At 38.4% G+C, this 26,225-nt stretch overlaps 13 protein-coding genes across 13 annotated transcripts; 9 read left to right on the top strand and 4 right to left on the bottom strand.

Annotated features, from left to right (window-relative positions):
- Window positions 1–580: 580 nt before the first annotated feature.
- RHIMIDRAFT_225040 (kinase-like protein) lies at window positions 581–1,975 on the bottom strand. The gene is made up of 2 exons (XM_023607521.1): window positions 1,325–1,975; window positions 581–1,268 (listed from the first exon to the last, which is right to left on the bottom strand). Exons 1-2 carry the CDS (start codon window positions 1,892–1,894, stop codon window positions 669–671), a joined length of 1,170 nt encoding a protein of 389 aa, XP_023467724.1. The 5' UTR covers window positions 1,895–1,975; the 3' UTR covers window positions 581–668.
- A 156-nt stretch (window positions 1,976–2,131) lies between these two features.
- RHIMIDRAFT_277963 (trimeric LpxA-like protein) lies at window positions 2,132–3,102 on the top strand. The gene is made up of 6 exons (XM_023612712.1): window positions 2,132–2,203; window positions 2,260–2,328; window positions 2,384–2,523; window positions 2,578–2,692; window positions 2,749–2,851; window positions 2,905–3,102. The coding sequence occupies exons 1-6, from the start codon at window positions 2,156–2,158 to the stop codon at window positions 2,994–2,996; spliced, it is 567 nt and encodes a 188-aa protein (XP_023467725.1). The 5' UTR covers window positions 2,132–2,155; the 3' UTR covers window positions 2,997–3,102.
- Window positions 3,103–3,123: 21 nt separating this feature from the next.
- RHIMIDRAFT_277966 (subtilisin-like protein) lies at window positions 3,124–6,074 on the top strand. The gene is made up of 7 exons (XM_023612713.1): window positions 3,124–3,458; window positions 3,517–3,626; window positions 3,674–3,930; window positions 3,987–4,480; window positions 4,536–4,746; window positions 4,800–4,890; window positions 4,943–6,074. Exons 1-7 carry the CDS (start codon window positions 3,177–3,179, stop codon window positions 6,060–6,062), a joined length of 2,565 nt encoding a protein of 854 aa, XP_023467726.1. The 5' UTR covers window positions 3,124–3,176; the 3' UTR covers window positions 6,063–6,074.
- A 74-nt stretch (window positions 6,075–6,148) lies between these two features.
- Window positions 6,149–7,634, top strand: RHIMIDRAFT_113188 (Bromodomain-containing protein). Its single transcript, XM_023605275.1, has 7 exons — window positions 6,149–6,181; window positions 6,234–6,334; window positions 6,385–6,470; window positions 6,529–6,634; window positions 6,686–6,814; window positions 6,867–6,990; window positions 7,047–7,634. The coding sequence occupies exons 2-7, from the start codon at window positions 6,263–6,265 to the stop codon at window positions 7,487–7,489; spliced, it is 960 nt and encodes a 319-aa protein (XP_023467727.1). The 5' UTR covers window positions 6,149–6,181; window positions 6,234–6,262; the 3' UTR covers window positions 7,490–7,634.
- Window positions 7,460–9,228, top strand: RHIMIDRAFT_113202 (Bromodomain-containing protein). Its single transcript, XM_023605276.1, has 4 exons — window positions 7,460–7,946; window positions 7,997–8,228; window positions 8,282–8,744; window positions 8,796–9,228. The coding sequence occupies exons 1-4, from the start codon at window positions 7,585–7,587 to the stop codon at window positions 9,134–9,136; spliced, it is 1,398 nt and encodes a 465-aa protein (XP_023467728.1). The 5' UTR covers window positions 7,460–7,584; the 3' UTR covers window positions 9,137–9,228.
- On the bottom strand, window positions 9,138–11,113 carry RHIMIDRAFT_290786 (DUF1212-domain-containing protein; the record flags this gene model as incomplete). Its single annotated transcript, XM_023613759.1, has 4 exons — window positions 10,459–11,113; window positions 9,852–10,394; window positions 9,356–9,797; window positions 9,138–9,301 (listed from the first exon to the last, which is right to left on the bottom strand). Exons 1-4 carry the CDS (start codon window positions 10,867–10,869, stop codon window positions 9,138–9,140), a joined length of 1,560 nt encoding a protein of 519 aa, XP_023467729.1. The 5' UTR covers window positions 10,870–11,113.
- RHIMIDRAFT_277982 (uncharacterized protein) lies at window positions 11,093–12,904 on the top strand. The gene is made up of 3 exons (XM_023612714.1): window positions 11,093–11,196; window positions 11,275–11,326; window positions 11,380–12,904. Exons 1-3 carry the CDS (start codon window positions 11,126–11,128, stop codon window positions 12,877–12,879), a joined length of 1,623 nt encoding a protein of 540 aa, XP_023467730.1. The 5' UTR covers window positions 11,093–11,125; the 3' UTR covers window positions 12,880–12,904.
- RHIMIDRAFT_236016 (uncharacterized protein) lies at window positions 12,874–13,395 on the bottom strand (the record flags this gene model as incomplete). Its single annotated transcript, XM_023608464.1, has 1 exon — window positions 12,874–13,395. One exon carries the CDS (start codon window positions 13,393–13,395, stop codon window positions 12,874–12,876), a length of 522 nt encoding a protein of 173 aa, XP_023467731.1.
- Window positions 13,396–13,745: 350 nt separating this feature from the next.
- Window positions 13,746–14,952, top strand: RHIMIDRAFT_113221 (uncharacterized protein). Its single transcript, XM_023605277.1, has 4 exons — window positions 13,746–13,848; window positions 13,901–14,077; window positions 14,127–14,359; window positions 14,442–14,952. The coding sequence occupies exons 1-4, from the start codon at window positions 13,843–13,845 to the stop codon at window positions 14,818–14,820; spliced, it is 795 nt and encodes a 264-aa protein (XP_023467732.1). The 5' UTR covers window positions 13,746–13,842; the 3' UTR covers window positions 14,821–14,952.
- A 608-nt stretch (window positions 14,953–15,560) lies between these two features.
- RHIMIDRAFT_287208 (26S protease regulatory subunit 8-like protein) lies at window positions 15,561–16,892 on the top strand (the record flags this gene model as incomplete). Its single annotated transcript, XM_023613455.1, has 4 exons — window positions 15,561–15,684; window positions 15,730–15,827; window positions 15,890–16,341; window positions 16,388–16,892. 4 exons carry the CDS (start codon window positions 15,561–15,563, stop codon window positions 16,890–16,892), a joined length of 1,179 nt encoding a protein of 392 aa, XP_023467733.1.
- A 91-nt stretch (window positions 16,893–16,983) lies between these two features.
- RHIMIDRAFT_236019 (uncharacterized protein) lies at window positions 16,984–17,678 on the bottom strand (the record flags this gene model as incomplete). The annotated part of the gene is made up of 5 exons (XM_023608465.1): window positions 16,984–16,999; window positions 17,053–17,197; window positions 17,251–17,394; window positions 17,453–17,566; window positions 17,621–17,678. The coding sequence occupies 5 exons, from the start codon at window positions 17,676–17,678 to the stop codon at window positions 16,984–16,986; spliced, it is 477 nt and encodes a 158-aa protein (XP_023467734.1).
- Window positions 17,679–19,643: 1,965 nt separating this feature from the next.
- RHIMIDRAFT_236021 (uncharacterized protein) lies at window positions 19,644–23,316 on the top strand (the record flags this gene model as incomplete). The annotated part of the gene is made up of 9 exons (XM_023608466.1): window positions 19,644–19,844; window positions 19,947–20,052; window positions 20,101–20,478; window positions 20,542–20,744; window positions 20,805–20,922; window positions 21,038–21,426; window positions 21,480–21,718; window positions 21,791–21,893; window positions 21,949–23,316. 9 exons carry the CDS (start codon window positions 19,644–19,646, stop codon window positions 23,314–23,316), a joined length of 3,105 nt encoding a protein of 1,034 aa, XP_023467735.1.
- A 25-nt stretch (window positions 23,317–23,341) lies between these two features.
- RHIMIDRAFT_113381 (AMP-dependent synthetase and ligase) lies at window positions 23,342–25,687 on the top strand. The gene is made up of 10 exons (XM_023605279.1): window positions 23,342–23,557; window positions 23,607–23,645; window positions 23,694–23,758; window positions 23,818–24,330; window positions 24,383–24,559; window positions 24,614–24,663; window positions 24,719–24,897; window positions 24,948–25,032; window positions 25,093–25,239; window positions 25,291–25,687. The coding sequence occupies exons 1-10, from the start codon at window positions 23,388–23,390 to the stop codon at window positions 25,435–25,437; spliced, it is 1,572 nt and encodes a 523-aa protein (XP_023467736.1). The 5' UTR covers window positions 23,342–23,387; the 3' UTR covers window positions 25,438–25,687.
- Window positions 25,688–26,225: the final 538 nt, after the last annotated feature.

Raw genomic sequence — 26,225 nt, forward strand, 5'->3', positions numbered from 1 at the left:
AAAAAGAGATAAGCTATGACGTACATTTGAATTAAACTGATCTTTATCACGCTTCTCTTGAGACCCAAAAGACCGACTGTAATGTTTATAACTATGATCTATAGAACAATTTCAAAAAAAAAAAAAAAGAAGGCAAACAGAGCTTAATGAGCTGCTACGAGACAGTAATTCATCACAAGGCGATTGTGATGTGGCATGATTAATGCTCTGGAAGGATATCTGTTTTTACCAGTTGGGTTGTTAACTGTCGTGGCCAGTTTTATGTTGTTGATACGCAGATATTGCTTATTGATCGCTTGCTCAACAAAGAATACGACAATCGGAGAGTATATGACTGACAGGAACGCCTTATTTCTGTACATGTTTGGCATGAAAGGAAGAACTGTTCTTCATTGCTTATTGACAATGGATAGATCGTGTTATTCTTATAACGTAATTATATATAACATGCTGCCAAAATCCATGCCTTTTTCTTGACTGTTACCCTTTTAATGAGAATGAAAGCAAGTGTGTACAATGATTTTCATTGCTCGGGAGTTTATTTTATACCTTTGACCTACTCAAGGAAGCAGATTATAAAGACAATAGAAAAAGACGGGGCTTATGATGTTGTATGATGTTGCTTTTATATATTATACAGGTTTATGAAGCTTTTTTTTGTTTTGTATTCAATATTGGCGCCACCTGCGATCACATTCCCTAACATAGTAAGCATTGACCCCTTGCATCCATGGACTATTTATGATTTCGGAGACGGTTATTCTAAGTTCGGGATCCGGGTGAAGCATAGAATATAACAACTTTTGAGGCTCCTTGGGCATTTCGCTGAAACCAATAAACCTCTTATCTTCAAAAGCACGAAGATACAGACGGTATTCAGAATCCTTCCTCTCTGCCGAATTGAAGGGAACACCAGAGTAATGCATAGTAAAGAAGACGATACCAGCAGACCATACATCAGCAATGGTACCCCAGTAGGTAAGATCTGTAAAGACTTCGGGAGCAATATAGGGTGTTGTACCAACAATACCAGACGATTTGCGGTCATTCGTTTCGCTTTCTGACCTAAAGACATGACAAGAACCAAAGTCGGCGATTTTAAGAATGCTGTTTTGGAGCAACAAGTTCTCGGGCTTGAGATCACGATGTGCGACGCCAGAATCATGAAGATATTTGAGACCAGACATGAGTTGCTTGAAGTAGGCATATATCTCTTCGGGTTGGAGTTCACGCTTACAGATCAGAGTACTTAGGTCACCTTGTTCGCACTATATATGAAATGAAATGAGTTTATATGTTTGGGCTTATCGGAAAATATATTTACATATTCCATGATGAGTCCAAACTTATTATGATTATCATCCATCTTGACGAAATCGATAGTGTGCAAAACATGTTTATGATGCAGGGTGTATGTAACAGCAAACTCATTGACCAAAGCTTTCATGTAGTGAATTCTGTTGACCCTCTTTTTACATTTCCTAAAGACTTTAACAGCCAAGGATTGATGATTAGGTGTCTTTCGAAGCAAATAGACATGAGAGGATACACCTTCACCAAGGCCTCTTCCGACAATCCCATAACTGCTTAAGCAGACAGCACGATCTGCAAAGGGTTGATAAGGGCCATTATCCGTAGGAACAGGAGGCTCCGAGTTGAAAGATGGCCAATGGAATTTACTGACAAGACCTTTAACATAAGACCAGATCGAAAAGCGGCGTTTGGATGGATATTCTCCGGTAGGTTTGGCCTTTGAGTTAGAGTCGGAGGATTTAGCGGTTACTTCACTATCATCATTGGAATCATCATAAGAAGTGCGACCAGTTGAATGAGATGGAGTAGGAACATTATCATCGTAGTAGTCTTCATCAGAAGTATGATGATTTGTATTCATTGACAACGGAGTTTGATTTAAAGTGATTAGATGATTGGCAGCTCTGGAAGATCCATGAACGAGCAAGCGTTGAGGCGTATTGACGATCATTGATTGATGTTATAGATGTTTACAAGAAAGAAAAGAGAATTGAGAAAAACGCGATACGCTAGGACCATTTTATATTGCTTTTTATTTTTAGCGAGCTGATGTTCCTTTTGAGCGAGCTGGTCAAATATCCAACAAGCATTTAGATTTTTTTTTATTTTTTTTTTTCGATAAATGGAAGCGCCTATCAAACACTATAATCGATCCGAGTATATAGAAACAGTAAATAAATAAAGAAACATGTTGTGATATGGTTTATTATCTCATATTCACTCTAGGACACAGGTAACAAAGTGAGTAGAAAATCAGTCATCTGTGGTAGTCAGAATATTATCCTCGGTGGAAAAGTAATGGCAGATTGTTTTGAAGACATTCAAATGACTAAACTATACAATAATCTAGACCATCATTCAAACAGACTGTGTCATCCGTGGAGATCTTCGACGAGCAGGTGGAGGACATGCTGTGGTTATTGCCATCGGTAGATATTGTTTACTCTCTTCCAAGTCTATTATCAGACCGCCTTATAAGACATACAAAGGGTATTACTACTAGAGAAAGTATATCTCCATGATATCTAATGCCTTTTTTTGTAGAATATTTAGTTATTATCCAATGAAGATTGGTGATCACGTCACTATTGGTGAAGGAAGTATTGTTGAAGCAGCTACGATAGGATCTCATGTCACTATTGGAAAGAATTGTATTATTGTAATAGACAGCTGACAAGTGATGATGTACAACCCGATTGACACTATTTTAAATAGGGCCGATTTGCGATTATTAAAGACTGTTGTTGCATCTTGGATAACACGATTATTGCACCCAATACGGTAGTACCTTCATTTAGTGTCTATGGTGGATCACCAGGTAAAGAAGAATACTTGAAATGTATAGATGATATTAAACAAACAACAAAATAGGAAAATATCAGGATGAGTTACCAGAATGTACTCAGGAACTTTACGAGAACAAGACAAAAGATTATTATGCGAAGTTTACTCCCAGAGATTAAGATAATAATGATCATAAGAACAATACCCTTAATATCCCCCCACTTATATGCTTACAGCAATGTAATTACCAAAAATAACATTAAAACAAAAAAATATTACGGACAGTTTCAACATGTTGAAATCAAAATTGTTAATCACTTTATCTTTTGAGGTTCTTTTTCATTGTCTTTTTAATTATTATGAAACTTGTTTCTCTTCTCATCTGTCTGTCTCCATTGGCTCTGGCTTCCATCACAATTCCTAATGTCTATCTGATTGAATTTGATAATAGAACTCATGTAAAACGTAATATCGATCAGAGGCGTAATCAATTCTATGAACAACTTGATTCATTACACATTCAATACAACGTTCGGCATGAATACAACCTGATCCATGCTGTCTCTCTCGAATTTAAGTCTCCGAGGGATACAGAACTGTTCTTTGAAAGTGCAATGGATGTCAAACGCGTTTGGCCTGTGGTAATAAATTATATTGGGAATATGACCTTTTCGGCAATTTATTTAAAGAAAATTATAGAGCACAGTAGCAAAGCCCAAAATACACCAAGCAGATAGCGTACCTTCTATCGCTCCCTTGTTTAGTTTCTATAAACAAACAGGTGTCACTAAACTAAGAGAGAAGCTAGGGTAAAGTTTATGATTACAAATCAGCATTTTACTCACAAACGATAAAGTCTCACAGGAGAGGGAATCAAAGTGGGCGTGATAGATACTGGAGTAGATTACACACATCATGCCTTGGGTGGCTGCTTTGGACCTGGTTGCCGTGTTGCATATGGTTATGATTTTGTGGGAGATGCTTACACAGGCGATAGTGAACCTCAACCAGACGATGATCCTCGGGATACTTGTAATGGCCACGGAACCCATGTGGCAGGAATTATTGGTGCCAACGATAAACACATGAATCTTACTGGAGTTGCTCCCGATGGTAACAGTGAATAGAGATGCTTACTCTTATAGAGCTAATCGGTTTTATTTTGAAAGTAACGTTTGGGGTATACAGAATATTTGGATGTTCGGGTGGAAGTTCAACAGAAATTATTATGAAGGCCATGGAAGCAGCTTACCTTGATGGCATGGACGTAGTCAACCTATCACTAGGTGATATTGGATGGCCAGAGTCACCTGCTTCCGTATTAGCAGATGAACTGTCACTACAGGGAATGATTGTATGCGCAGCTGCCGGCAATGAAGGAGAAAGAGGCATGTTTGAAGTAGGTTCGCCTTCTCTAGGAAAGCATGCTATTTCTGTGGCCAGTGTTGATAATGCCAACGTCCTTTCACACGTTATCAGGGCAGGCGATCTGACCATTGGATACTTGACTGCGACCGGAGGCTCATTCATACCACGAAAGACCAGGATGATACCCTTATCTAACCAGTTTTTAAAAGCCAATGATGGCTGTGATCCTATTACAGTAAATTTGAAAAATATAGTTGTCTTGGTGAGTCGAGGCGGTTGCCTCTTTACGCAAAAGGTAAGGAAGTAAAAAAAAAGTTATCGTCTAAAGGACCCTAATCAATGTAGAATAGATTATAAATGCTGAAAAGGCAGGAGCTGCTGGAATTATCTTTTATAACAACTTACCAGGACCGGTTATGCCCTCTGCTCCTGAGAGTAATGCAACAATAGAGTACGGTGGAATTTCAAAAGAAGACGGTGAAAAACTATTCGAGTACCTAAAGACAAGTAGTAAAGTTGAATTTTTAAAATACGATCATCATCTTGGTGTGCCAACCGCAGGTAGATTATATTCTTTTATAAGCAAGCTTCCTCACTAAAGCATTACTTCTTAGGGACGATTAGTTCATTCAGTTCATGGGGTCTAGGGCCTGATTTAAGCATAAAACCAGATATTAGCGCACCCGGGGGTCAGATTTTTTCAACGTATGTGTTATTTTTTAAATTTAAAAACATAAACTAATGTGTGCATCCATAGTTATCCCGTTAACCTTGGCGGTTATACTACGTTAAGTGGTACGAGCATGGCAAGTCCTTTTGTCGCAGGCATTGTCGCTCTACTTGAGCAGGCAAAGGGCGGACAGCGAAGTCTGAATGTGCAAGAACTACGAGCATCACTCATGAACAATGGTCATCTTATCAGTCCTTCAGGCTCTTCAGAAATTGATTCAGTAGCCAGGCAGGGTGCTGGATTGATTGATGCCTATCAGGCGATTAGCTCGACCACTCTCGTCACACCAGAACAAATTCGTCTGAGCGATGAAGATCATGGAGCAGAAAACAACGAATATATATTGACGATTAAAAACAATGGAAGACTACATACAGAATATACAATTAGTCATCAGGCATCTTTAACAGCTCAAGGCTTTGACAATAATAGGATCTTGAAAAAACCAATATCAATTCCCAGTCAAGAAGTGAGCGCAACAGTAGAGATACCTCAATCCGTCGTCTTTGTAGAGGCAAATGAAGAGGCAACTGTGGTAGTTCGTATCATTCCTCCCAACAATGTGGATCAGCCGTCTATTTATTCTGGTTACATTGTCATATCTGGAGATACAGATGATGATGTAAAATATGTACCCTACGCTGGACTCACTTCAAGTCTATCAAAGATTCCAGTACTCGTCAATAATGGCACTATGCCGCGAGTGGTCAGTGACAAAGTAAATATGCTTTCGCCTGCTTTGATATCCTTTCAATTAGCCGAGTCCTCTGCTCTGATCACTGTCACAGTGATTGATGCAGTCGATGATGCCATCAGTTATGGATATGTGCCAGAAGGATATATCACTTTTCTAGGCAGAAGTAATCTAGATGATCCTAATGATGTCTTTTTGGTATCTTGGCATGGCAATGTGGTTGATACGCCAGAAAAGGCTGCCATGGGAATACTTCATCGTAGTACACTGCATCCTTATCAAAACTTTATGATATCTTCATCGACGTCATCACGTGTTAATCCAGCAACGATGGGGACAATGCTAGAAAAGGGTAAATATCGACTCAAGATTATGGCATTACATCCTCTTGGTGATGCAGGAAGGTATGAAGACTATGATACTTGGATTTCACCAGAGATCACTTTGGATTAATTTAACATCCGCTTGAATCAGAATCAATAAAAATTTCCCTTATAATTTCCCTCTTTTCTTTTTTTTTTTTTTTTACCAGTTGTTGCGTGCCACGGTTGCAAGGACACACAAAAAAAAAAGTAGATTAAATAATTAGATTTATTATTTATTTAATGACACACACATTTATAGTAATTATCCCCCTTCTTTTTTAGCGCATAATGGAAAGACCGAAACGACAGAGTACAGTGGATAAAGATTATAGGGAACATAAAAGATCAAAAAAAGGCGAGGTATAACAAAAGCAAATTGCAGGAATCTATTCTCTAAATACAATATAAAGACCGCATCTAGTCCAATAAAAGAAGAATCACTATCTCCGTTTGAACAACTATACAGAGATGTCGTCAATTATAGAGATCCAGAAGAGTAAGCATTTTTGATCAATCTATTCAATACTATGATTAACCTTAAATGTTTACTGTAGTGAGGATTATGATATTACAGCCATCTTTATGAAATTACCTTCTAAAAAGGAATATCCTGACTACTATCAAATTATTAAACAACCCATCGCGCTTGAAACAATCAAAGTAATACTTAATGCAACAAAAATGCGCTGATGAACTAACCTATTGGTATAGAACAAGGTTGAAAAGAACATGTATCAAAACATTTCTCAAATGAAAGCAGATATAGAATTGATGGTTTCTAACGCGAAGAAATACAATATGAAAGGATCTCAAATTTATGAAGATGCTATCAAGATTCAAGTAATAATAGAGACAGTTTCCTATTCACATAGCTAACGTGATAAACATGTAGAGATATGTAAAAGGATGGCAGGGAGTGAAAGAAAAGGCAGTATTGAAACTTCCTGGTGAAGCATTTAATAGTGCTCCAAAGATTAAGGCGATTAAATTGAAAGCGATAGATAAACCCAAAAAATGTACGACAAACAGATGGATGTATCATTTGTATTTGACTAACATTCAACGTGTGTAGCCTCTATCAATACAAAAGCACTCATGACAGCTATCATCAAACGAGAGGTTAAAAAGGCATTAGAGCTGCTGGATACAGATCCACAGATCGACCCAAATGAATTGGTACCTGCTGAAATGTTTAATGACAAGTTCACATGGGGTCCGCTTCATGCTGCTTGTTATTATGGCGATATCAAGCTTGTAGAGGCTCTCATTGCGAAAGGTGCAGAGGTAGAGAAGCAGGATACTTGGCATTCAGCTACTCCCCTTGGTTGGGCTGCCTTTGGTGATAAGCATAACGTGGTTCGATTGCTATTACAAAAGTATAACGCTAATAAGAATGCTAAAAATGTGCATGGACAAGTACCATTTGAATTGGTATCAAATCAAGATGATCCAAGATGGATTGGGTTATTCAAGGTGAGATTTCGAAATACTAAAGAGAAAGAATGCACAAGATAACACATTATTAGAATGCACCTTCAGTACAGCAACAACAACAGCAACCACAACCACAAACACAGCAAGAGCAACAGTCTCAGTCTCAGTCTCAGCAAATGAAACAAGAACCACCCTCTCAACCATCACAACCTCCTCCTCCTATTCCTTTATCACAGCAAGCCATGCCACCACCTTTGCCTCAACAGCAATCGGTTCAACTACCTATGATGACCAATACCATGCCTATGGTATCTGTACCACAGCCTATTAAAGCCTTTCCTACTATTCCAGGCGTACGTCAACCTGTATATCAAACTTCCCCTGATGGAACGATCAGAAAACGACGTGGACGTCCACCAAAGAGTGAAACGGACGCATTAGCTGTTCGACCAACCACTGAGATTGATATAAATACCTTTGATCCTGTAGCCTTTGAAATCGAGCTATTCAATGCTATCAGAACACACACTGATAATTCGTAAGTAAACAAAAAGAAGAAAAGAAAATGTATAATGACCCTTTTATTAGGAATCGTCTTTATTCTGAATTATTTGAAGATTTACCAGATCGGCATGAATATCCAGAATATTACAGTGTGATCAAGAATCCACGATCGTTATCTGAAGTAGCAGAAAAGATGCAGACACGAAGCTATCCAAATTTATATGCTTGGATGAGTGATATGAAATTAGTGTTTGAAAATGCTCTCAAGTTTAATGAACCTGGTTCACGTATCTTCCGTGACGCTAAACTGCTATTGGTATGTGAGATATACCCTCTTTTCTTTTTTATTAACCTTTTTCTTTTTTGCAGCGTTTATTGCATCGACTTAAAGAGCGTATCTTGGCTAGATTAGGAGTTCCTGTGAGCCAAGAGGATGCAATCATGCGATTAGATTTAGCCAGTCGGCCGTTTGATGCAGAAGCATTAAGCGAAGATAAGCGCAAAATCAAACGATTCTTGACGAGTAGCAAATCTCGAACTCAGAGCATAGAACCAGATCATCACCACCTTACGTACCAACAACAGGCTACGGCCACACCTATGATCCATCCATTGCTCCTTCAACAGCAACAGCCCCAAGCCCAACCTTCGTTTTTACAACCTCCACCACCTTTCCTTATGCAGCCCTCCCTGCAACCATTACCTATGATGACACCTAATGCTTTTATGCCACCGCCACAGCCACCGATGATGGAACAGCATAATATAGAGTTGCCTAAATCACCGCTGACGAAGGCATCTAAGGAATTCTATGCCGTGTTTGCAGAAGGAGGTAAATAACAAATCAATGACCTAACCTCGGCTTATTCATCGCCCATAGTAGGTTCTTTCTTGAACGAATTGACTGTGTCCTCCAAAGACTTTTCCCAGCGGCTGACTGGCGACTATTTTGGACATAGCATCGTCGTACCTCCTGGTACACAGACACTTGACATTCAAACAGACTTACCTAAGCCCCTAAAGAATGAAGACAAACGAATTACAATTACCGTATTGCAGAACAATGTAAAACTGAACCCAACTGCGGATCTATCATGGACGACTGTGCCGCTGACAAAAGGCATGAACGTCATCAAGATCAACGTGACAGCAAATCTAAGTCAACCTGATTCAACAGTGCCTGAGTTCAAGTCCCAGATGTATCATCTTTTTATTACTCAATAAACTATAGTGAAATGTACATGGAGCGCTTTTTGCCTGATGGGTACACGGTCATGGCCGAAGCAAAGAGGCCGGCGGAGAGTCCGAGGGCGATAGAGAGCATTTGAAGAGGGAATGCGATATGACCCGTGTCTGTTTTGTGGAGCACGGAATAAGCTCCACGGACACCTATAGATGAAAAATGAGTTTATAATATACTATTTTTGAAAAGGACAAACGTACCTATGCTTCCTGGTACGAGTAGAGTAAGTCCTACGCAGAGAGGAGCCAGAGGTGGCTCACCTGTGACTTTGAGTGCAAAATTAGAGTAGAGGCCGACGACAAAGGCAGCAATACTGCCTACGATCTGACCATCGGGTATGACTTTGCCCAGAAAGAAGGAGAGACAGAATGCGATGGCTGCCGCAACACATTGGGAGATGTACTGTTTACGACTGGAGCCATAGGAGAGTGAGAGAGCGATGCTGAGGGTAGGTAAGAGAGCGATTGCGAACCAGGGTGACACTGGCGGCTGATCACATAGGCCATACTCGGATACATTGGGATCAATAGCGCCGTAGACGCTGCTGCCCATCTGCAACCCGTATGCTAGTTGAAATGCATAAAAAATAGAATAGACGAGCCGAACGATACCCGTGGTAACCTGCCGTGCAGATAGTTCAATCTAATCCCAAAAGAGAATGAGCATAATTGGCAAGAGATTAATGATTTACATTACCACGCCTACGGTCATGGTGTATCCTGGAAGTAAGATAAGGATCGCAGGAAGGACAACACTGGTGAAACAGCAGTATCTATAGAGAGCACGAGCAATGATAGCCACGATGACCGAGGTAGATATTTCAAACACACGCGCATATATGGGGAAATGGGCAGAAAGGATGTAGAGAATAGAGACGAGTAAGCCAAGGCCACCGCTGACGCTTGCGTCAATCCAGGTGCCGTTAAACAAGAGAGCTGAGCCGCTGAAACTGCTTGCGGTAAAAAAGAAGAGGGTTGCCCACGAACCGCACGTCGGCGGCGCTGTGGCTACATCATGAAGTAGAATAAGACACCGATCAAGATCCACTTGACCCTTATAGAACGAGTTCATGATATCATTAATAGTGGCAATTTTACCGGTGTCGTAGCCTTGCGGTGACTTGACCATGATCGACTGACTGTCACTGCCGTTCGTGAATGTAATCAAGACAGAGTCTGGTAAGAAAGAAAAGGCTGCATTGAGTGATAATAGACTGGATGTATGCTGCAGTGTGTCATCCTTTTTGCTGTATATTAGTAAATGCACTTTTTCTTTTTGTCTTTTTGTTTTTTGTTTTGTTTACCACTCGATGACAAGGACACCCACATTTTAATAAGAGTCGGCCCAACAAGATGATAATGCTCTTCTTTTTCTCAAACAGTACACTGTCTTGATTACTCTTGTCTGCATCATCCACTGCTTCTTCTTCGTCCCTTCTTGTTTCGTTTTGATGCAGATTCTGTGGATCGTCTCTAGAGACCATGATGTCAGCCCGTCGCATGCTAATGGCTGTTGCAATACTATCCCCTCGAGCGAGATTTGGTGTATACACTTTAGATTCATTTAAACTCGTTGTCGACCTCCACAGCGATGGTCTCGTCTTTTCCTCCAAGACCACATCCTTGTCCGTCATGGTCATCTGGGAGGCCAAGCTGAGCTGAGAGCCATCATGGGTGACTTTGGATGCGGATAGGTTGCGCACAAGTGAATGCATAATTTAAAAAGAAAGAAGAAACTCTTTGGATCTCGATGAAAAAAAAATACCTTTATAATTTAAGAAAGTTATATATTTGATTTTTAGTTATTCCTTTTTTAAATGCTTGGATCGAATTGATACATGAGCTCAATGATCGGCTTCATGAACGGATGATGCCCTTTAGAAAATGTGTGTAACTTGTAGGCTCCGATAAGCTCGGACAGAGAACCAGACAACCTTTCTTTTTTTCTTTCTTTCTCTTTTTCATTTTTTTATGTCTTGTCAATCCAATTCAACCAACAATAAAGACTTGAGCTGTCTTCGTTGCAGAAAAAAGAAAGCCAAGTAATGCTTGCGAAATAAAAAATAAAGAGAGAGAGAGAGAAAGTAAAAGCAGACTCTATTGACACAAGTCCCATTTAGATGTTCCAAGACAAGACCAAGTTGTACACGATGCCTTCGCTCAAATCAACCTGTAACTATGACAACAATACACTACATTAGTATAAAGTCTAACTTTTATATTAGTGTGAATACCCAGATGCACCACCGAATCTAACAGATCTGTCACAAAAAGTCTTGACGCTCTATGATTCACTACGAGAACTCGAAGGCGAATTTTTAGTCAAGTATATGCAGAATATGGAACCAGAACTGAGTGAAGAAGAATCGGTAGATGCGACACCTACGATTGACACTACACAAGAAGAACATATCACGATAGAGGAACCTGCTGGTTGGTCAATGTCATTTGGATCTTCAGGCCTTTGTCTGCAAGCCGTCACACGCAATCTATTTGAATATCGCATTTTTATTAAATCCATATCACAGCAACTGATCAAAGGATTCGGCATGAATTATTTGCCTAAACTATGGGATCCAGATGCAGAAGGATATCATAGCGAAGAAGATATCGAGGAAGAGTTGGATGAGGATGAGTATTTAGTGAAAATACCCGCTGTGCCTATTAGCCAATTACTGAAATCAATGGAAATAGAGGCAGCAATAAAGAAGGATAAGATGAATGATAGAGTCATACAGCGATTTTTACAGTTGCATTTACCTCACATGATTCAGCATGTTGAGTCTAGAGAATTCAACAAGGAAAACGGAAAATATGATCACTTGGTGACGATCATGCAGCACCTCGTGCCTTTACTAAAAGAAAGGCGACTACCCAAAGAAGTATATGAGCTATGTATGATTACAAGTTATATCGTATCCATTCAGTTACTCGCCAAACCAACGATGACTTCAAGCGAGGTGATAACACCAGCACCGCTACCGTTTAGTATATGGCAAGATTGCATAAACTATCTTTGTTTAGAAATGATTGAGTTAGTATTAAAAAAGGCCGATAAAATACCACATAAACCAGTATGCCTATGTTTATTGTTATTAGCTTGGTATCAAGTAGATATTAATAAGACAAGAAATGATGTATTAATTGACCTTGGAATAAGATTATTATATGAGGATTGTGATACATCAAGCGAACTAAAGGTCATGATGATTCATCTGGACATGTACTCATCCATCTTTCAGTCAAGAACAAGTTGTGCACTTGAATTATGGTCAACGATAGATAGAAAGGATCAATTTAGAGAAACAGGATCAATAGTGATGTTGTATAAAGCAATACGTCTACTCTATTCAACAACACAATTGGAAGAAGAGAGAAAGATTGATGTGGATGAAATATTGACAATGATAAAAGAAGTCGAGATACAAGAACAACAAGGACAAGTGAACATGATTCATTGGGTGACCAAGTTATTATTATTCAGGCCTTTTACTTTAATTAATCAAGAAGAACAAACGTTGACCAAGACTACATTTTTAGACATGTCATTAGTTGCAGCAGATAGATTGTCAATATGTCTTGGTAGAGAACAAATGAGCGATTATTGGATAAGGACAAGTAAATATTTAATAGAGGATGTGGGATGTAGAATCAAGGAGATTTTTATACAAGATCAGCAAGTTATCAAACAAGTAGATTCAATACTGAATAAAATAATGTTATAAACTTTGTACTGTGATGGGTTTATTATTCTTATTTATAAATGTACAATTATTATTGTTATCGCTGTATATACTTGAAATAGATGAAATTGTAGATGTAGATGTAGATGGTGTTAATATGGGTATATCTTGATCTTCTTGTTCTTCTTCTTCTTCTTCTTCTTTAATATTCTGTTTTAAGGGTGATTTGTCATGATGATTGCAAGTATTGTTGTTATTATGTTTCATTGAAAATTCATGATGATCATCATCATCGTCCTCTGCTGCCATCACTCTTCTATTTGTTCTTCTTGTCCTAGTATTTAATACTTCTTCTGCCTTTGTGATTGTATTGTAAAGCAGTAATCTCTCTCTTAGATGGTACTTTTGTTTACTTCGTTTATCATCCCTATCCAATTTCTTATACCCCAATGTATATGCTTTATTAGCTATCTGTCTCGGTGATAATGATGTTGAACTGAATATGGTACATGGTGCTTGTTTGCTTGCTCTTTTTGACCAAATTGTTGAAGATGACATGTATTAAATGCATTCAATTTTATATAAAATCAAAAGAAAAAAAAAGAGAGAGAATGAGAAGTGACCTTTTTACTCTTTCCTCTTCTGCGCTTATCCCCTTGGTCCTTTGCGGACACAATCGGAAAGGTAAACATATGAAAACGTTGGTTCTTTCCGAGGGTAAAATTCATTATTTAAATCTCCGTTACAGCACTCACTTTTTAACAAAAAAGGTCAATTTATTGTATTTATAGTCCACCTAGTACCATTCATTGGTGCACGTTCCGAGGAAGGAGAAGGGAGAAGGGATAGTATAGCTTAATATGAGACAAATAAAAGGAGAGAAAGAGAGAATTGATTTTATTATTTGTTGCATAAACCCTTTTCTTTTTCATCGTGGGAAGTTGACCTTTGTGTGTCAGTGTGACATTTTCTTTTTTTCCTTTTTCCTTTTTGCTTATTGTCAGAATGACTGTAACTCATTGTGAAGTCAATATAAAAATAAACTAAACTAACCTGATAATAGAATACTATTTTATGGAAATATCATGACGACATAACATTATCAGAAGATAACTCTATTGAATTGACAACAGAGGAATGTGTTAATTTAATAGCACTTGGGAGAACAGGCGATGGTAAATCAAGTCTATTGAACGATTTACTCGGCAAACAAGTATTTAAACAAAAAGTATCAGCCAAAGTATGTTTATTCTTTATTAAAGAAAAGAGGAATTAATATGCTTCCTTAGTCTCAAACAAAACAAGTTGAGGATTCAGTTGGCTTTTGGGCTCCACTAAAACCTTATATGCATGGTAAAGACCAATTTGGATGTCATATCAGAGTATTCGACACACCTGGCTTTGGTGATTCCCAATTTCAAGATGAGACATTCTTCCCAGTTATCCAAAACACAATCAATCATATAACTGCCTATCAAGGTGGTATTCATTGTATCCTACTCGTATTCAAGATCACAGCCAAGTAAGTTACACTTCCATATCTGTCTTCCCCCCTTCTCTCTCTTTCTTTATTCTGTTTTATCCACACATGTATACATGAGCAGTTCAGATACCATCATCAAAAGTATGGATGCCCTTCATAGACTCATGGACTATAGAAACGATTTTTGGGATAATGTCTTGCTTGTATTTACACATGTTGACATTGTCAATGGTGATACTGGTCGTTATCAATCACACAAGCTGTCATTGAGAACAGCAATAGCAAAGCAACTCAAGGAACGATATCATCTCGTGCATGATTTACCCATGCTATGGATTAGCACTCAGAAATATTCATGCTCTTATATTAAAGGTTTAGGTGACTGTGACTGTGAAAGAGGCGCGAGATATCATGCAGATTGTCGAAGGAGGTTGTATGAGCAGGTCATGAAACGAAGGCATCGTCCTTTTAAGCTTAATATAGAAGAAGAAGAAGAATAAAGTGGCTCTATATCATTTATACAGAGCAGTACCTCTAGTATTCACATAAAAAATGGAGACAAAATGTGCTCGCATATGATCACCAGCTGAACAGTGACTACACACTTTCAATGTGTAAATGCTCTGTTACTGGGCTATTTCATAGTCTGTAAGCATTTCAGAACTCTAAATTCCTTTGGAAATACCAGAGTTTCTTCTTTCAGTACGCCAAGCTATCTCATGTTTTCGTGTTTCCCTAATATAATTAACTCTTCTTTTCAGTAAAGGAAGGGGTATGCAAAAATGAATAACAGTCGTTCATGTCAATGTCTGTTATAAACAGACATTATTCTGCATGCGTAGGAAAACAAAGCTTTGCAAAGTGGATACACATAGCTCGTTACCAACACCAACTTGCGCTAAAATCCTCAGTTAAAATTTGTATGTCGGGTTTTAATTCTATGGTTTCCTTTTATAAAACGAGCAAAAAAACTCACAGCTGGTTTCATTAGATTAACCTAACCAATTCAGAAAGCTGGGATATGTGTTTTATACATTCTTGTAATGTGTGCACTATATCCATGGCTTCAATTAAAGTGTTATATACCGTAGTGCGCCTAGCATTGGCCAATCGAGTCTGCGTCATCATCTCAGCGGAATTATAAAAAATACACACATGAACTCAGACAACGACGCGTAATAGCTCTCTGTCATTTTTTTCTTCTTTCCCTTTCTTTTAGCACATACAACATTAAATAAACATGAAGAAAGACGGAATAAAATCTTATTATCAAGCAAAAATTGAAGAATGCGAATTAGTTTTAAATGAAAAGACTCAGGACTTACGTCGTTTAGAAGCACAACGAAACGCTTTAAACGCAAAAGGTATAGTTAATCTTGGTACTTCTTTATTCTTACCATTATTATTAGTACGTCTTTTAAAAGAAGAACTTCAGTTGCTGCAGGAACCCGGTTCATATGTTGGTGAAGTTGTAAAAGTAATGGGTAAAAAGAAAGTTTTGGTCAAGGTAAAGATAATCAATAGATCGCATTCACACACAAAGCAGCCATTCTAATTTCTTTTAAAAAGGTTCATCCTGAAGGAAAATTTGTGGTTGACATTGCCTCTGACATTGACATTTCTCAATTGACACCTTCAACTCGTGTTGCACTTCGTAACGACTCTTATCAACTTCATAAAATATTACCCAACAAGATTGATCCTCTTGTTTCACTCATGATGGTTGAAAAAGTACCCGACTCTACTTATGAAATGGTCGGTGGTTTAGATCAGCAAATCAAGGAAATTAAGGAAGTGATTGAATTGCCAGTGAAGCATCCTGAACTTTTTGAATCCCTTGGTATTGCTCAACCCAAGGGTGTTCTCCTTTACGGTCCTCCTGGTACAGGAAAAACACTGTTAGCAAGAGCAGTGGCCCACCATACAGATTGTCGTTTTATTCGTGTGTCTGGTTCAGAATTAGTACAAAAATATATTGGTGAAGGTAGTCGAATGGTTCGTGAATTGTTTGTGATGGCAAGGTAAGGAATTTTGTTTGAGATAAGAATGATGCTAATTATGGTATAGAGAACATGCACCTTCGATTATTTTCATGGATGAAATCGATTCTATTGGCTCAGCTCGTATGGAAAGTGGAGGAGGAGGAGATTCTGAAGTACAGAGAACCATGTTGGAACTACTAAATCAACTGGATGGTTTTGAACCTACAAAGAATATCAAGGTCATCATGGCTACAAATCGTATAGACATCTTGGACGCTGCATTACTGCGTCCTGGTCGTATTGATCGTAAGATTGAATTCCCTCCACCAAGTGAAGAAGCACGTGCAGACATTTTAAAGATCCATTCTCGTAAAATGAATCTAACAAGAGGCATCAACCTTCGTAAGATTGCTGAAAAGATGAGTGGAAGTAGTGGTGCTGAAGTTAAGGCTGTTTGTACAGAAGCTGGTATGTTTGCTTTGCGTGAACGTCGTGTTCATGTCACTCAAGAAGATTTTGAAATGGCTGTTGCAAAGGTTATGAAGAAGGATTCAGATGCAAATACAAGTTTAAAGAAACTCTGGAAATAAACTATTTAATTGCTATTTTTTTGTATTCAAGAGTTTTTTTTCCAAGTCTGCTAATTCTGCTTCTAAAGTGTGTAGTTTGGTATCGAGTAGCTCATTGTATTCTTGTTCTGAGATCTGGTGAATAGGAAACCAAGAGGGTAAGTGAAATTGACGAAAGAACGTCGATATATGAGTCTCTTCTGGATTATTTTGTTGTTTAATAATCATTTCCTGTCGCCAGTTATTGCCTGCTGTGTATATCATCTGAAGACCTGAGCAGATCGCTCCAAACATGATTGCACCAGAAGGTGCTGTCTTTGGTCCACCTAGATGTGCGATTAATAGAGCGTATATGGCAAAAAACTTGAATAAAACTTACGAAAGACTGCAGATAATAAACCACCTGTGGTTGCACCTGCCATTGTACTGCTAATCAATGCATCTACATCTTTTGTCTGTGAATCTTTCAGTCCAAACTGTGCATTCTTTTGTCGTTGATAGGTAATAAATGTTTCTCTAACCACTAATCAAGCTGCATATTAGTCATGCATAATGCATATATACAAGTATATATAGCTTACAAAAAAAAGTAGTAGCAAACACACCACAGCTCATTCCAGTAGAAATAGCATATTGTTTGACAGGGGCATTCTTTAGGACAGCTATAGTAGCTCCACTGGTTGCGCCAACAGTGCCTAATTTGTAAAGTAAGTAGCTGATCATACAAAATAGCTTCCTTTGAATTTTACCTGAAATTCCAGAACCCCAAAGTACATTCTCAAGCGCCTCTTTACTTCTTGCATTCATTTTGTGACAATTAAAAAAAAAAAGAAGTAAAAGGGCTCAAGCCACTTTAAGTGGCGAACTGGGTTATAATTGCATGATGTGTAACAGCCACAGGGGTGATTTTTCCTAAAGAGGTGGTTAGCTATGTAAGAAGAGTTTTGACGATAAGTGTTTGAATTTATTACTTACTGCACTAAAGATGAAAATATGTATATATCAAAATGAAGGATAAAAATAGATGTGAGCGATGTAACAAAGGACTTATTCCCTTTTGTTGTGGATAAAATGCGTTTGTTTATAATATTAGTCATGTTGCGGAAGCAGTCTGCGCATTTAATCTTTAGCTATACTATAGAATATATAAACTATATCAATATAAGGGGATTATACAACTATGACTACAGCAATGATTATGCCATCCATGATTTTAGCAATTGGGGACACTCTACTACATCTCAGATACATTCAGCAAGTATTTACGAAAAGCCTTTGCTAACAGTATCAACAATAGCATTATAGTTCCAAATACCTCATCTCTGACATATATTCCCGTCTAATATAACATTTCTCTTTTTTCTTCTTTTCACCGCAAAGAGCCTAAGCTATTGTCATGGACTTTCTGCTCTTTTCTAACTAATAATAACAAATACAACAATGGTTTAGAGGCACAAGACAAATCACAGCAAAATAAGAACACTGTTCCTTTCACAAGAAAAAGCTTGCAAAAATATCCTGACGCAGCTATTTGTTATGGATGCCCTTCTTGCAACAAATATTACGAAGGAAAACATGATCTGCAAGAACATGTTTTATCGTAAGAAAATCTAATGTGTACAGCTACTACTATAAAATTACTGATAATATTGAAGTGTGTCAAGAGGGTCGTCGCCTGTGAATGACAATAGCTGAGTTGTTGGTGATGTCAACGTTAGCAAGGAACTCTTCGCGTACGGACGAAGGTGCGAAGAACAGTACAAGGAAAAGAGATTATCACAAAGTATTAATGAGAAGGAGCTACTGTAGGCCTTCTTATAATACGTACAGTGATTCTAATGCGGCTCTTAAAGAACCATGTCAGGTGTAGTAATCCTAAGCAAGGATATCAAAACGTCCAACATTCCAGAAAGCGTACTGCCTGGGACCACTCAGGCAAAGATGCATAAAGAGAGAAGAAAAGGCTGGAACATTGAAATATTGAATAAAAAATTAAGCGATAGCTTAAAAGTGATTCAGGTAATGCAATTTTTGGGTTATAACATTAAATAGCTGGCTAGTGCACTGTAGGAATACTGCACGAATAATCATACAAAGGTGAGCGCCCAATGGAAGCTGACTGCAATAAAGAAAAAGGCAGATCACATCTTTAGTCCAGCTATAAATGCGGGTGAAGCCATGTAAGCTTATATGAGTATTAGCTAAGGTAGGCAAGATTAACTTTGTTTTGTAGCCTTGCAGAAACTTTCCATTCTCAGAGTTAGAATGGATGCGCTCATTCATCCACCCTGTAATGAAGTTTCTGTTTGGATCGGATGATCCTTTGTTTATTCCACACACGTAAGCTTTTTTTTTTTGAAATATGGTATAGTACTTGTACTGTATTTTTATGAACAAGTAAAGATTTGGCCGGCCCATTTGGGCTGATATAAACCACATTTTTTTATTGGACAGACCCCCTCAGTTTACGCGGTGCGTATGATTACTACAAAGCTTAAGACCTATATAGCTTGTATGTCGAGTTTTAGTTTTATAGTTTTCTTTTATAAAGGAAGCAAAAGAACTTACAGCTTGTTTCATTATATTTACGAAGACTAAATTCAACAAGCTGGGATGTGCGTTTGATATTTTCTTGTAATGTATGCACTACATTTGTGGCTTCAATTAAAGTGATGTATGTGACATACCATTTTTGTCGGGAATTGAATGTAGAAAAGAGTGACTTTGCATATTGTCCAAGTCAGTGCGCCTAAATTACGTTACTTAAAAGCCATGGTTACAGCAATAGAATGGCAATGGCAGCAAGGAGATTACTCTGTATATACAAGGCCACTTGAAAAATCAGCCAATGATCAGCGTGAATATCGACTACTAAAGCTTGCAAATGAACTACAAGTGTTACTTGTTAGTGACCCTGATGCAGATCGTGCAAGTGCTTCTTTAGATGTTCATGTCGGAAGTCTGAGTGATCCGGTAAAGATGACAATGTTCTTCCTTCTTTCTTTCTCTGGAAAGAGAGAGAGAAAGGGGAGAATGCGTTGAGAGTATAGAAGAAATTTACATTCTGATTAATAGGAACATCTTCAAGGCTTAGCTCATTTCTGCGAACACTTGCTATTTATGGGAACAAAAAAATATCCTAAAGAAAACGATTACTATAGCTATCTTTCTGAGCACTCAGGTAAGAGCATATATGTAAGTATTATACTTTTAACATATTATATATTAGGACATGCGAATGCTTTTACGGGAACTGTCAATACCAACTATTTCTTTGAAGTGGGTCACCAATGGCTCGAAGGTGCCCTGGATCGTTTTTCACGCTTTTTCATTGATCCCCTATTCTCTGAAAGTTGCACAGAACGCGAATTGAAAGCAGTTGATTCTGAACATAAAAAGAACTTGCAGTCAGATTGCTGGCGTATATCTCAGATAGAGAAACATCTGAGTGACCCTAAGCATCCATGGCACCTTTTTGAAACTGGTAATTTAGAAACACTACTGGAGCGCCCGAAAAAGATGGGTTTGGACGTTAGAGAAGAACTATTGAAGTTTCATGATGCGTATTATTCTGCAAATATCATGAAACTAGTTATCTTAGGTCGAGGTATAAAGGGCAAAGATAAAGATAAACACCCTTCCTCTTTGAACTAACAAAAAATGGTGATAGAGCCACTGGATCAATTAACTAAATGGGTAGTTGAAAAGTTCTCAAGCGTGAAAAACAAGCATATTCCTGTGCCTTCTTTCCATGGACATCCACTAACAAAAAATGAATTGATGAAGCAAATATTCATAAAGTCAGTGAAAAAGAGCCGTACTTTGGAAATCACATTTCCATTTCCAGATCAAACAGCATTTTATGAATGTCAGGTAAGAGAGATATGGATCAGCTAGAGGAGAAAGGGATATTGTACTAAATCAAACAATTAGCCTGCAAACTATTTAGCTCACTTGATAGGTCACGAAGGACCAGGGTCAATACTGTCCTTTTTGAAGAAGAAAACATGGGCGACAACGCTAAACTCAGGTCTATCTTATGGCGGTGTCGGTTTTTCCTTTTTCCACCTTAGCATCGAGTTGACAGAAGAAGGGTTACGCAAGTTTAGATTTAAAGAAATAATATACTTTTTTGCGTTTGTATTGATACATTCATATTTATATAGGCCACTACGAAGACGTTGTCGTCTCTCTGTTTGAATACATTGAGTTGATAAAGAAGGAAGGCATTCAACAGTGGATATTCGAAGAAACCAAGTCTTTAGCCGAAATAGAATTCAGATTCCTCGAGCAATGCACTCCTTCACAGTACACTTCTTTCTTGAGTCAACAGATGCAAGAAAACTATCCGCCTCAGTGGGTCATTAGCGGTAATGCCTTGCTTCGAAAATACGATCCTGATTTAATAAAAGTGCATCTGGAACTATTGAGACCGGATAACTTCCGCTTGACCTTGGTCAGTCAGGAGTTCCCGGATGGCATCGAGTGCACCCGTATAGAGAGATGGTACTCTGCAGAGTACGAAGTACAGCCTTTGAGTGAAGCGCTTGGCCAGGTAAGACATATATATTACATTGATAAAGATCAACCTAAACTATCTATTTATAGCGTTTGGTCAATATTTCTCTAAACCCACACTTCTCTTTACCGGCCGTCAATGAGTTTATACCTACGGAACTTGAAGTTGTAAAACAGGAGGAGAAAACAAAGGAACCTACGCTCATACAAGATGAGCCGATTAGTAGAATCTGGTATAAAAAGGATGACACATTTTGGGTGCCCAAGACAAACGTTTGGATATGCCTCAAGAATCCTTTAACATTTATCACTCCAAGACATGCTGTGATGTTGGCGTAAGAAAAAGAAGAGCCTGTAGTCGGGCATACAGAAATTAACTAATATTCTCCCATGCTTGATAGACTGTACATAGGCTTACTTTCTGATTCACTGACAGAGTATTCATACAATGCAGAATTAGCAGGGCTCAACTATTATATTGCACAAGAAGCAGAAGGAATCGCAGTAAGATAAAAGAAGAAATACATCGAATGGTCAATGTGACTCAGCATTACGTTAGCTCTTTGTAGGCGGTTACAGTCATAAGCTCTCACTTTTACTTGAAAAAGTAGTATCGAAAATGAAGGATCTCTGTATCGAGCAGCGTCGATTCAAGATGATCAAGGACGAAATAACACGAGAATATGAAAACGTTCTCTTGGAGGCACCTTATCAACACGCAAGCTATTACTTATCTTTTGCCTTGAGTAATCGTAAATGGACATACAATGACCTCATAACCCAAGTCAGAGATATACAACTTGAAGAGTTACAGGCATTTATACCTCTTGCAATCTCGACACTTCATATAGAAGCGCTTGTACACGGATCAATGGAAAAAGAAACTGTATTAGGAATGTTTAGCAAGATTCAAGATGTATTGACGCCTAGACCATTATTACCAAGTCAATGGGCTGGTTCACGAGCAGTTGCTCTGTCTGATGGCCAGCATTTCGTGCACACCTTACCTGTCTATGATAACAATGAAGTCAATTCGGCCATTGCATATTACAGCCAAGTCTGTAGAGTAACAGAGATTGGACTGCGTAATCGACTATTCTTGATTGCTCAGATAGCAGAAGAACCTTGCTTCAACCAGCTCCGAACGCGTGAGCAGCTAGGCTACATTGTCTTTAGCGGGATCAAGAACGTACATGGCACTCTTGGATTCAGAGTGATCATCCAAAGCGAAAGAGAGCCTGTCTACTTGGAGAACAGAGTTCTTGATTTCTTGGAGGAGTTAAAAAAGATAATTGAAGAGATGAGCGAGGCGGACTATCAGGCACAAGTTGACTCATTGATTGCTGAAAAACAAGAAAAGTCCAAAAATTTGTTTGAGGAAGGATATCGGTACTGGTCAAACATCATGTCAGGATATTATGAATTTAACGAGTCTACAACTGATGTCTTGGAGCTAAAAAAGATCACCAAGGATTCTCTGTTGTCCTTTTACAATAACTATATTTATCCAGCATCGCCCATGGCCCGCACGATGTCTATCCATCTTAAATCACAAAAGACTCCTGTTGAAGAAAAGCCATCGCTAACTGCTGAAAATATATATTTGGTATTGACTGCTCTGAACTACTTGGACAAAAAAAATGTATCGGAAGACGCGTTCCGCGACTGGATAATATCCTATGCAGGGGATACAGCACAGTTTAAGACGGAATTAGAATTTAGCCAGTTTCTGGAAAGCAAAAAGATTGCAACAGGACAAGTCAAGACGATTTTAGAAAAGATCTATCAGGGACCAAGTGGTCTATCTCAGCGTGATCACACACGATTACCAGACAAATATGAAGTCATTGCTGATTTGATTGATTTTCGTCGTAGAATGCCATTATCACCTGCTGCTGTGCCGGTTTTAAATAGTGTATATTTTTAAATTCAATGGTGTAACTTTTATCCTTTCTCTCTTTTTATTTATTTCTCTCTTTCTCTCTCTTTAGAAAATAAATGTCGACTTGGAATCTTCCTAATTTTCCACTTTTCGCGAATATTGTGAAATATGCAACCCATGAGAATAATGTTGCTATTGATGACGCACGAATGAGTACTTCATTTACTTATTCTCAACTTGTTGCTGCCATTGTCAATCTTGCCGGGATGTTGAGAGGACAGAAAAGGTTTAAATAAAAAATATGCGCCATGTAACCTTTATAACATTTAAACTAGACAGCTTCAAAGGGAAAGAATAGCTATTTTATGCCCAAGGTAAATGATGGAATTTATGCAAAATCAAAATTAATTTGGTGTTCCCAGCGGGTTTCCATACGTGGTCGCTTTGTTTACTGTTTGGGCTTTGGGTGGCATTGCTGTGCCTTTATGTAAAAGCTTGTTCGTACGCGTATTGAATATTTTGATGATCTAACTTTTTTCTTTCAAGGCACAACACATCCTTTACCTGAGCAAACCTACAGCTTACAGGAATCTCAATCCAGTTTTATACTTGGACATCCAGTATTCAAAGAGCGACTAGACCAACTTTCAGAAGCAACCAAGCTGGAATACGTCATGATAACTGACGAACAGCTACTGCACATGGATAGTAAACATGTGCCTGAATGCTCTGATACCTTCTCTTTGGATACGAGTGCTTTGATCATTTTTACGAGTGGCACAACAGGCAAACCAAAAGGCGCGGTTCTCACCCACCACAACTTGGAAGCGCAAGCTTCATGTTTAGTCAAAGCTTGGTACTGGGCGTCAAATGATAGAATCCACCATATATTACCCCTTCACCACATTCATGGTATTGTTAATGCCCTTGTCTGTCCTCTCTATATCGGTGCTACAGTTGAAATGTATCAAAAATTTGATGCTGCAGCCGTTTGGTCTCGCTGGTCAGACATGGAACGGCCTAGGCTTACCGTATTTATGTCAGTGCCTACTGTATACGGTAATACACAAGAGATCTGTACGTTACAATGTGTACTTATTTTTGCTCGTAGCCAAACTTTCACAGTACTATAAAGCACAAGATGAAGACAAACAATCTGAATTGACAAAAGCTTGTAAGCAGTTTAGGTTCATGGTATCTGGATCAGCTTCACTTCCTACTACGATACGTAATACATGGAGAAAGCTAAGTGGTGGCCAGGTCTTGTTGGAACGATATGGAATGACAGGTAAATGCGAGATCGTGATGGGGCTGATAGAAATATTGATGTGTGTTCTTTTAGAAATTGGTATGGGATTAAGTCAAGAATATGTCATATGGGAACGTGTTGAGGTATGATATTAAAAGGACAAAAATAGGGTGAACACAAGCTAAATTTTTCTTCAAGGGAACTGTTGGAATTCCCCTTCCTGGAGTTCAAGTCCGTATCGTGTCTGAAGCAGATGGCAGAGATATCACCGATTTACGTGATACACCCGGTATTCTTCAAATTAAAGGACCTACTGTCTTTAAAGAGTATTGGCAACGACCTGATGCAACAAAAAAGGAATTTACAAAAGATGGCTGGTATGCGAAGGATATAGCATGAAAAGACGAGACTAATGTATCTCGCGTAGGTTCATCACAGGAGATATGGCACAAAGAATAACTCATAAAGGATATTACCAAATCTTAGGTAGAAGCAGTATTGATATTATTAAAGTAAGTGCGTGTTACATGAACAAAGGATTACTAGGTCAGATTGTAATCTTTTGTGTATAGACAGGCGGTGAGAAAGTATCTGCACTGGAAATCGAACGAGAGATGCTTTCTTGCGATATAGGCATTCAAGACGTGGCTGTCGTGGGTATTCCTGACCCTGAGTGGGGCCAGAAGGTCTCTGCTGTAGTTGTCATGGAGCATGGAAGAGTAATAGTGCATGTTTCCCTTATCTTTTTTTAACTAATTTTTATTGGATAGGAACTTGACTTGCAAACATTACGCGACAAATTAAAAAAAAGACTAGCCGTTTACAAAGTTCCAAGCCAGTTAAAGTGTGTGCCTGAATTACCCAAAAATGCAATGGGAAAAGTAACCAAAAAGGATTTGGTGGCATTATTTCAATAAAGGAATGACCCACAACTAGATATTCTCTCTTTTTTTTTCTTTATGCATACATTATTACTATTACAGCTTATCCTACTCGCCTTGTCTGTTCACGTAATTTATTGTGAGCAATACGAACCTTGTTTGGCAACAGCAAAGAATCAGAGATTAAATCATGGATACACATTTGCCTTGGCAAAAGTAAAAGACACAATCTCTCCTCTAGGACCTCAAGAGGCGTGCTATTTCAGCTGTGGGGCAAGAATTGTAACACATTCTACAAACAAAGGAGACATGAACAAGTTGACCGCGATGGATTCAGCAGCTCCTTACTTGAGCATTATTGATTTCCTAAAGATTGGACAAAGTTATTTCATAGTAAGTTGGTAAAATGAATACAAGACCAAGACTATTGATCTACCTTTTATGTAGAATCACTTGGGTTTAAAGGAAGAAGAAGGAGGTAAGCTTTTTTTCCCTTAAGTATTGATACAATCGAACTTACAGATGCAATCATATAGGCACGGGTATAGGATGTATGCATGTTGAAAGGTAAAGGCGAAAGAAAGAAATAGAGGGAAAAAGGATAGCAATAAACAGGCTTTACTAGCCTAAAATCAGCAAAGTATTATCCTAGAAATCATCCTCTTTGCCAGAAGGCAGACACTGCCATCTGTGGATTCTGGGGCACGGTAAATTTAATTATAATAGAGATATGTGTGTACTTACAACAAGAATGCATATAGCAACCAATTCCGGAAGCAAAACAAATGTCACCATAGAAATGCTACAATAAACCTTTATTATTT

The sequence above is a fragment of the Rhizopus microsporus genome (assembly GCF_002708625.1).
Source record: "Rhizopus microsporus ATCC 52813 unplaced genomic scaffold scaffold_5, whole genome shotgun sequence".
NCBI classification, from domain to species: domain Eukaryota; kingdom Fungi; phylum Mucoromycota; class Mucoromycetes; order Mucorales; family Rhizopodaceae; genus Rhizopus; species Rhizopus microsporus.

What these genes read in the sequence shown, in the direction of transcription:
- RHIMIDRAFT_113221 (XM_023605277.1), top strand. An exon ending in AACAAAAAGTATCAGCCAAA is followed by an intron (nt 14,078 to 14,126) that starts GTATGTTTATTC and finishes ATGCTTCCTTAG; the next exon opens with TCTCAAACAAAACAAGTTGA. An exon ending in GTATTCAAGATCACAGCCAA is followed by an intron (nt 14,360 to 14,441) that starts GTAAGTTACACT and finishes ATACATGAGCAG; the next exon opens with TTCAGATACCATCATCAAAA.
- RHIMIDRAFT_277982 (XM_023612714.1), top strand. Translation starts at nt 11,126, where the DNA reads ATGTCTTGTCAATCCAATTCAACCAACAATAAAGACTTGAGCTGTCTT. An exon ending in TGCAGAAAAAAGAAAGCCAA is followed by an intron (nt 11,197 to 11,274) that starts GTAATGCTTGCG and finishes AGTCCCATTTAG; the next exon opens with ATGTTCCAAGACAAGACCAA. An exon ending in GCCTTCGCTCAAATCAACCT is followed by an intron (nt 11,327 to 11,379) that starts GTAACTATGACA and finishes CTTTTATATTAG; the next exon opens with TGTGAATACCCAGATGCACC.
- RHIMIDRAFT_277963 (XM_023612712.1), top strand. Translation starts at nt 2,156, where the DNA reads ATGGAAGCGCCTATCAAACACTATAATCGATCCGAGTATATAGAAACA. An exon ending in TTGGAAAGAATTGTATTATT is followed by an intron (nt 2,693 to 2,748) that starts GTAATAGACAGC and finishes TATTTTAAATAG; the next exon opens with GGCCGATTTGCGATTATTAA. An exon ending in TGTCTATGGTGGATCACCAG is followed by an intron (nt 2,852 to 2,904) that starts GTAAAGAAGAAT and finishes ACAACAAAATAG; the next exon opens with GAAAATATCAGGATGAGTTA.
- RHIMIDRAFT_277966 (XM_023612713.1), top strand. Translation starts at nt 3,177, where the DNA reads ATGAAACTTGTTTCTCTTCTCATCTGTCTGTCTCCATTGGCTCTGGCT. An exon ending in TCTTGGTGTGCCAACCGCAG is followed by an intron (nt 4,747 to 4,799) that starts GTAGATTATATT and finishes ATTACTTCTTAG; the next exon opens with GGACGATTAGTTCATTCAGT. An exon ending in GGGGGTCAGATTTTTTCAAC is followed by an intron (nt 4,891 to 4,942) that starts GTATGTGTTATT and finishes GTGCATCCATAG; the next exon opens with TTATCCCGTTAACCTTGGCG.
- RHIMIDRAFT_113188 (XM_023605275.1), top strand. Translation starts at nt 6,263, where the DNA reads ATGGAAAGACCGAAACGACAGAGTACAGTGGATAAAGATTATAGGGAA. An exon ending in TCGCGCTTGAAACAATCAAA is followed by an intron (nt 6,635 to 6,685) that starts GTAATACTTAAT and finishes CTATTGGTATAG; the next exon opens with AACAAGGTTGAAAAGAACAT. An exon ending in AAGATGCTATCAAGATTCAA is followed by an intron (nt 6,815 to 6,866) that starts GTAATAATAGAG and finishes ATAAACATGTAG; the next exon opens with AGATATGTAAAAGGATGGCA.
- RHIMIDRAFT_225040 (XM_023607521.1), bottom strand. Translation starts at nt 1,894, where the DNA reads ATGAATACAAATCATCATACTTCTGATGAAGACTACTACGATGATAAT. An exon ending in TTGGACTCATCATGGAATAT is followed by an intron (nt 1,269 to 1,324) that starts GTAAATATATTT and finishes TTTCATATATAG; the next exon opens with TGCGAACAAGGTGACCTAAG.
- RHIMIDRAFT_113202 (XM_023605276.1), top strand. Translation starts at nt 7,585, where the DNA reads ATGAAACAAGAACCACCCTCTCAACCATCACAACCTCCTCCTCCTATT. An exon ending in AGAACACACACTGATAATTC is followed by an intron (nt 7,947 to 7,996) that starts GTAAGTAAACAA and finishes CCCTTTTATTAG; the next exon opens with GAATCGTCTTTATTCTGAAT. An exon ending in TGCCGTGTTTGCAGAAGGAG is followed by an intron (nt 8,745 to 8,795) that starts GTAAATAACAAA and finishes CGCCCATAGTAG; the next exon opens with GTTCTTTCTTGAACGAATTG.
- RHIMIDRAFT_113381 (XM_023605279.1), top strand. Translation starts at nt 23,388, where the DNA reads ATGTCGACTTGGAATCTTCCTAATTTTCCACTTTTCGCGAATATTGTG. An exon ending in TCATATGGGAACGTGTTGAG is followed by an intron (nt 24,664 to 24,718) that starts GTATGATATTAA and finishes TTTTTCTTCAAG; the next exon opens with GGAACTGTTGGAATTCCCCT. An exon ending in GCAGTATTGATATTATTAAA is followed by an intron (nt 25,033 to 25,092) that starts GTAAGTGCGTGT and finishes TTTTGTGTATAG; the next exon opens with ACAGGCGGTGAGAAAGTATC.